The 7,844-nt window shown below is 48.3% G+C and overlaps 1 protein-coding gene across 1 annotated transcript; it reads left to right on the top strand.

The window, feature by feature from the left end:
* Nucleotides 1-469: 469 nt before the first annotated feature.
* On the top strand, nt 470-7,122 carry LOC102428071 (lysine-specific demethylase 4A-like; the record flags this gene model as incomplete). The annotated part of the gene is made up of 5 exons (XM_014451063.2): nt 470-663; nt 3,473-3,522; nt 4,265-4,367; nt 6,034-6,171; nt 6,858-7,122. Coding segments are annotated over 4 exons (375 nt in total), but the record flags the coding sequence as incomplete, so codon positions are not given.
* Nucleotides 7,123-7,844: the final 722 nt, after the last annotated feature.

Here is a 7,844-nt window from a genome sequence, read left to right as displayed (position 1 = left end):
CTGACCATTACAACTCAGAAAGGACTAGGTAAAACTTTTTACCGAGAACACTGCTCAGTGGAAAGTGGGGCTAGAAAAGTCACAGATTGATCTAGTTCATGCTCATGTTTTGTATTTTTTATGGTTTAGGAGTTTTTTTTCCTATTTTGTCATAAGTTTCTTTAGCTTCAGTTGAAAACTCTTTATTCTGGGGTTTAGAACAGGTGGCTGTCACCACTTTATTCATCTTTCATATACGAGTGCTCACCAAGTGGTATTTGTCCTTCAGAGGTTATAATGGCATCGTTTCCAGTGGTGGCGTGAAAAGAGGGCGAGAGATGCTGTGAACTTCATGCCCATGCTGTTTTGACATTATCTGTGATCTTTCTAGGAGGTGACAGCTCACCTGGGACCTACTCCATGATTTGTAGGTTCGGAGCCTCGGTTTATCATCTTGATAACTTGCCCTGGACTGTCATTTCCTTTGCAGCATGTTGATGAGTGGAATATTGGCCGGCTGAAAACAATCCTGGACTTGGTGGAAAAGGAGAGTGGGATCACCATCGAGGGTGTGAACACCCCGTACCTGTACTTTGGCATGTGGAAGACATCCTTTGCCTGGCACACTGAAGACATGGACCTCTACAGCATCAATTACCTGCACTTCGGAGAACCCAAGTCCTGGTACAGTCAGCCTGCAGTTGGCACTGGAGCTTCTGGGGAGGGAGGGGGCTCCTCAGCTCTCCTGTGCCCAGAAAACGCCTCCAGAGCTTGTTAAAATGCAGGCCCGGGTTCAGTAGGCTTGGGGTGGGAGTGGCATTTTACATTTTAAACAGACTTCCAAGTGCTGAGATGCTGTTGGAGCTCTGGTGCTCAGACTGCCTTTGGAGTAGCAGGCTTTAGAGGGCAGGGCACTTCGTACCACTGCGTGCAAGCGAGAGTTGGCTGAGTGACTGAGAGCCACAGAGGCTATTCCCACCTCTCCCACCGCTTTCTGCTTTCTTTTTCTGAGCAGGCCTGAGGCATTTCTTAGAGGCAGACTTCCAAGGCTAGAGCAGCAGCGTGTGCTTAACACAAGAGGGGATGCAAGGCCATTCAGCATATGCTTCCTGCTCTCCAGGATGTCCTTAGTCTGGTGGGGGAGACAAAGATGTGTTCTCTCTTCTCTCCCTCTGCTGGTCCATCACTTACTGGCTCAGCAGTTAGTGAAGGTGCTGCATTCAAAGGCAGTGAATAAGACAGGTGAGGTAGCTACCCTCACAGACAGGAGATGCAAAGTGTGAGGAAAGCTCTGATGGGAGACGGTGGATGCTGTAGGTCCACGTGGAGAGGGCACATGAGGGGTGGTGATCAGAGAGGGTGCCCCTGAAGGAGGTGACAATGAAGCTGAGACCTAGCAAATGAGAAAGACGTAGCTGAGTAGCTGGGTGGCTGGGTGGGACGATGGTGGGTTCAGGAGAAGGGAGGCTGAGGGAAGTGTGTCTAAGTGGTTGGAAAACCCGGGCCAAGATCCTGAGTTGAGAGACAGCATGATGTCTTTAGTGAACTAGGGGAAGATTATAGTGGTTTGGGTGCCAGCTGCTATGATTGAAGTGAGTAAGGAAGCCAGAGGAGCAGCATGGGCCAGGCCATGAGGAGTCATGGGCACTGGATCCATCTTCCTGCCCTTTTCCAGCGTCTAAAGCTACATCCCTTCCCAGGGGTTTTCCTTTCTTTCAAATACTTTTGAGTTTCTCATCTTGGGGCAAAATTTTTTGACCTACTGTCCCATGACCTTCCTTAGTTGGCTAGACTTGGAGACTCTGTCAGTGTAGCTTTTGTTTCTTCACCACGTTTACGCCAAAGTTCCCTGAGAATGGATTTCTGTTCTCGTGTCGATAACAGGTTTTCTGGTTATTACATGCACTCTTCAGGCCATCAAGTGGGACCTCCAGAGGTGGGCGTGCAAGGTTGCCCACAGTGCTTTCAGTGACAAATATCCTCGTCTGTTTTGTTTCATAATGAAGCTTTTGGGATGGGAAGTGTTTGTTGTGTGTTGGGGTCCAACCCCAGCAGGTCCAGGGGTCCCCAAAGGTGTGGACGGAGTCGTGAAGAAGGAATGACACGGAGACAGCCTTTAGTTGATCAGCAGCCTAGCCAGGATCTCTAGCCAGGATCTCCAGCCAAGTTCTGTCTTTTATTGTCTTGTTACATCTGTATTTATACCAGTTGATTTTAATCCTGTCAATTTATATTCCAAAGGTTAGGGGGTTTCTTATCTCCATTCCAGGGAGTAAAGATTATGTAGCTTAAGGGTGATTGTTCGTAGTTAAAGTGATTAACTACCTGCCTGGCATTTAGTTAAGGGGTTTTATCCCCTCCCTAACTTCAGGGAAAAATCCCTACCTGGGGAAACAACCTTTCTCGGAGAGGTGACCTTGGTTAAAACACATAGCGCCAAGAAGGTGAGCAAACATATTAAGAACAGTATGCCATATACGCCAGGTCCCTTGAAACATATGCTGTGCAGATGTTTCTTCCCTGCAGTGACTGTGTCAAGCAGCAAGGATGGACCGGCTTCCGGCAGTTGTGGAATAATCTTTAGACTTGATTATAAAGGTTAGAATAGACTTACTGTGCTTTTCAGACTGTAAAGTTTAGCAGTTTAGCAAAAGTTTTGAATAGTCTTACATGGTTTTTTGGTCCTTTTTTTTTTAATTTTATTTTATTTTTTTTTATTTTTTATTTTTTTAATATATTTTTATTGATTTTTTACAGAGAGGGAGAGAGAGGGATAGAGAGTCAGAAACATCGATGAGAGAGAAGCATCGATCAGCTGCCTCCTGCACACTCCCCACTGGGGATGTGCCCACAACCAAGGTACATGCCCTTGACCGGAATCGAACCTGGGACCCTTCAGTCCTCAGGCCGATGCTCTATCCACTGAGCCAAACCGGTTTGGCATGGTCCTTTTTTTTAATGAAGAGCAGTTTCTATGGTGTCTGGGTGGAGGAGTAACTACTGGGTGATCAGTATAACTGGAGACAAGGGGAGATGGGTTCAACAGCAGATATGGGGCCAGGTCTAATCCATTTTTGCCTTGTTTTTTATTCTTTATCATGTCACTGTTAGGCCATCAGTTCTGCCAGGGCACTTTAATGCCATCCTTCTTCCATTTCATTTTCATTTCATTCCATTGCATTTCATTTCATGTCATTTACGACATCATAAAGGAGAGCGACATTGAGTGCATACCTAAATCCTGGCTCACAGTAAACATTCAGCAATGTCTCATTAATGAATAGAAAAGAGGAATTCACTCACACTTCTCTGTGGGCTCCCCGCTACTCTGCCCAAACAGTCTAATATTTCATTTCTCCAGGTTTCCTTTCTCGTTTTTGTAGTTGGGAGGTTGAAAAACCTGATAGCTTGAGCTGTTTTGAGAGTGGGAACCAGCCCCTTCCGTTCCCGTCCTGTCCTCTGCTCAGCGTCCAATGCCTTTATGTGATTGCAGGTACTCTGTTCCCCCTGAGCACGGGAAGCGGTTGGAGCGCCTCGCCAAAGGTACTGTGTCTCCTCCACAGCTGGCTCAGACCCTCCTGTGCGCTGTGCTCATTGCTCTAATGCGTCCATTCTCTGTGGTCAGATTGTCACGTGTCCCTTCTCAGGCCTGCAGGTGGGGGGTAAGCCAGACTGCCAGGTTAGTTATCCTAATGGAGCAACTAGAAGCAGAGCCTTTCCGCACTTTGTCCTGGGAAGGGACTCGGCAGTTCCTTCTTAGACGGTCTTTGCCTCGGTTTTATCGAGCACGGATTCATTTGACCGGAGATAGTATACCAGTCATATTGGGTCTGACTCTTCTGCCAGAAACCCAAATGTTAAAGTCAGGATGGAATTATTTAATGCTTTGACTCCTTAAAGTGGCCTTTGATGGATGATTCCTCCAGAGAGCCCATTTCAGGAGAGCTGGGTAGTCTGTTCTGTAGTAGACGTGTTACTAACAAAGACTGAGGATGCAGCTGCATGGAGGAAGGTCCGAAAGCGTGTCAAAGCTCTTTATCAGAAAACGGGCTGCTGGGTCATCTCAGGTCCCCAAACAGAATCTGATTACCCACGGGCGGCCTACCCGCGAGAGCCCAGAGGTTCCTTGTGGAATCTTAGAGCTGGGCTGGGGCTGAAGGATCCATAGAGATCACCTTGGTGATTTATCCCCTTATTGTCCAGGCGAGATGCACAGGGGTAGGATGCTAGGGTTACACAGTGAGTGTGGAGCACCGTTCACCTGTGCCTATTTTCAATTAAACAGGCTTTTTCCCAGGAAGTGCTCAAAGCTGTGAGGCTTTTCTCCGCCATAAGATGACCTTGATTTCCCCTTTAATGCTGAAGAAATACGGATTCCCTTTGACAAGGTGAGCTGACTTTACATATGGAAATCCTTAGCCTCACACGGAAACCGCCCTTTCTGGTCTGTGTTTCACAGAGAGGAGCTTTATTCTCGTTCATTACCCTGTGCCAGGTGTGGGCCAAAGCTGACATATATAACAACACTTTGACATCAGGGTGTTAAAGGTGGGGCTGCTATACCTTCCCGGGACCAGATGAGAGTCAAATCCCTGTGAACAGAGTTCCTTTGGAAGAATGGTTATTATAGTCGTGGCGTTCTAATCTATATTAATAAAGAGCTAATATGCTAATGGTCGATCCGCCATAACGGTAACGACTAGGTCATTAGCATATTAGCTGGTGCATATTAGCTGTTGCGTTGCTCTGGAGACAGGGCGGAAGTGGGGAGGTGCCAGGAGGAGGCGGGACCATCCCGTGCCGGGGAGGGCAGGGCTGAGAGCCCATAGCGCCCCCCTCACCAGTCCTTTGCCACCCACCACGCTGAGTGCTGTGCTGTGCGGCCCACCTGCCAGGGGAAGGAGCACAGCGCAGCAGGTGGGAGGCTTCCACACTCTCCTCTGGCGCCATGACGGGGCGGAGCCGCTGCATGAAATGGGGCGGAAGCAGGGAGGCACCCAGAGAAGGCGGGACCAGCCTGAGGCGGCTGGAGGGACTGAGTGCCCGGCTTGAAGTGGCCAGAGAAGACCAGAGGGTTTAGGGCAGTGATGGTGAACCTATGACACGTGTGTCAGAGGTGACACACGAACTCATTTTTTTGGTTGATTTTTCTTTGTTAAATGGCATTTAAATATATAAAATAAATATCAAAAATATAAGTCTTTGTTTTACTATGGTTGCAAATGTCAAAAAATTTCTATATGTGACACGTCACCAGAGTTAACACTCCGGTGTGGGGTGAATTTCCCGCCAAAATATAAGATGGCTCTGTCTTTTGGTTTTGTTCCATCCACCAAAAGGGTGGATTACAAACAAATATTTGGTAATACGCAGTTACAATCGGCCCGAGTTTACACGTTTCCCGCACTACACCGCAAATCTATATGAACCGAGTTAAAGACGGCTCCCGCGGAGTACGCGCAATTCACGCGAGCCGACTTAACTCGTTTCCCCCACTCCAAGTGTTAAGTTAGGGTTTTTCTTTTTTTTTTTTTTTTATTGATTTGGTTTAGGGCAGTGATGGTGAACCTATGACACGTGTGTCAGAGGTGACACACGAACTCATTTTTTTGGGTGATTTTTCTTTGTTAAATGGCATTTAAATATACAAAAATAAATATCAAAAATATAAGTCTTTGTTTTACTATGGTTGCAAATGTCAAAAAATTTCTATATGTGACACGTCACCAGAGTTAAGTTAGGGTTTTTCAAAATGCTGACATGCCGAGCTCAAAAGGTTCGCCATCATTGGTTTAGGGGCTGGGCCAGGCGCGCTGGAGCTCTGCGTGGAGAGGTTCGGGTGTCGAGGCAGGGCTGCAGGTGGGTGGGCCCCGCCGCGCTGGGCTCCTAGTATGATATGTTAGGGCTTTGCATTTTGTAGAAGACACAGACCCCAGTGGCTTTATGGCTTATCCTTGGTTATTCAGCTAAGTTGAGGCAGAGCTGGAGCTCAGAGGTCCAGTTCTGCAGACTCCTGCAGTTGGATGCAGCTGCTTCAACTCTGCTCTTGTGCAGGTCACTCAGGAAGCTGGAGAGTTCATGATCACATTTCCTTATGGCTACCACGCCGGCTTTAACCACGGCTTCAACTGTGCAGAGTCTACCAATTTTGCTACGCGGCGGTGGATTGAGTATGGCAAACAGGCAGTGCTGGTGAGTGCTTGGCCTCTCTGTCCCCCTGTGCCTAAACATGTCTGGTTCTTGTTAGGTGCACTGGCTGCTGGTTAGAACTTCTCTTTGATCTTCTGCAATTCAGAACCAAGTGGCTGGGAATGTGCAAAAGTGCCCAACATCTTGCATTCGTTAAAAATTTGTTCAGATTCAGGAAGTATAAAGTGAGGTTTTCGTGCGTAAGTCCATTGGGCATTCAAACCACACCCACACACATTGATACTCGCGCTTTAGCCACTCGGGGATTTCTCTGTTGAGAAGTTCTGAGGGGTTTACTTTTACTTGAGGGAAGCAGAGGGCTGGACCTTTGGTTGGGAGTAGACTTGCTCGTGTGGTCCTGGCCTTGGATAGATACCAACACGAAGGTGGCTGTTGACCATCTGGGTCTGAGTGCTGAGTTTCCTATCGATCTGTTCTCACGCATCCTGGTAGTGCCTGGGCGGACTGCCCAGCGCCATAGTGCCATGCATCCTCCGCCCTTCTCCCCTGCTTCCCTCCCTGTCTGAAGCTCTCCAAGGACAATATGCCTTCAGCCTCTGAACCCAGAATGGTTTGGCTTTAAACTGTCTTGGACCTTTGTCCACCTGAGGGGAGGAGATGGGATATGGGGGTCAGGTGAGAGCAGGTGAAGTGTGCTCACCTGGGGCTCTTCCGGTTACTCGTGGCAGTGCTCCTGTAGGAAGGATATGGTGAAGATCTCCATGGACGTGTTTGTGAGGAAGTTCCAGCCAGAAAGGTACAAACTTTGGAAAGCTGGGAAGGACAGCACAGTTATCGACCATACGCTGCCCACGCCAGAAGCCGCTGAGTTTCTTAAGGAGAGTGAACTGCCTCCAAGGGCCGCGAGTGAGGAGGAGTGCCCAGAGGAGGACATGGAGGGAGTCGAGGACGGCGAGGAGGGCCACCTGAAGAGAAGGTAAGGCGGCAGCCCTCGGGGCCCCGCCGTCTGAGGGAGGCACGTGGAGGCAGCTACTGAGAGGCTGTTACTAAGTGAGGCGTTTGAGCCACAGATGAGGGAGTTTCCTTCTTGGTACGGGCTCCAGAGTCCTCAGAGTGAGGGCATTTAGGCCCCCGGTGGCTGTTACCAGGAGCGATGGCATCTGGTGGTGCGCCCGTGGTCTGCTGGAGTGAGGGGCGCACCATGTGCCAGGGCACAGCTCCCTCTGGGCCAGAAAAGTCACCATTTCTCATCTTCATCATGAGAGCTTTTTTTTTTTTTTTTTTTTTTTTTTTTTTTTTTTCTTCTTCAATATATTTTATTGATTTTTTACAGAGAAGAAGGGAGAGAGATAGAGAGTTAGAAACATCGATCAGCCGCCTCCTGCACACCCCCCACTGGGGATGTGCCCGCAACCAAGGTACACGCCCCTGACTGGAATCGAACCCGGGACCCTTAAGTCCGCAGGCCGATGCTCTATCCATTGAGCCAAGCCAGTTCCGGCCATCTTGAGAGCTTTTTAAAAAAAATATTTTTATTGATTTCAGAGAGGAAGGGAGAAGGAGAGAGAGAGAGAGAGAGAGAGAAACATCAATGAGAGAGCTCATTGATAACCAGTTAAGATGATTCACTACTGAATGAAGGTAAAGAGTTTGAAATGAATTAGTTTTAGTATTTTAAATGGGGTACTTTAAAATGGCATGGGAGCCCTAGCTGG

This window comes from Myotis lucifugus, unplaced genomic scaffold (genome assembly GCF_000147115.1).
Source record: "Myotis lucifugus unplaced genomic scaffold, Myoluc2.0 scaffold_7223, whole genome shotgun sequence".
Taxonomy (NCBI): domain Eukaryota; kingdom Metazoa; phylum Chordata; class Mammalia; order Chiroptera; family Vespertilionidae; genus Myotis; species Myotis lucifugus.
This window is presented reverse-complemented; position numbering and strand designations above follow the sequence as displayed.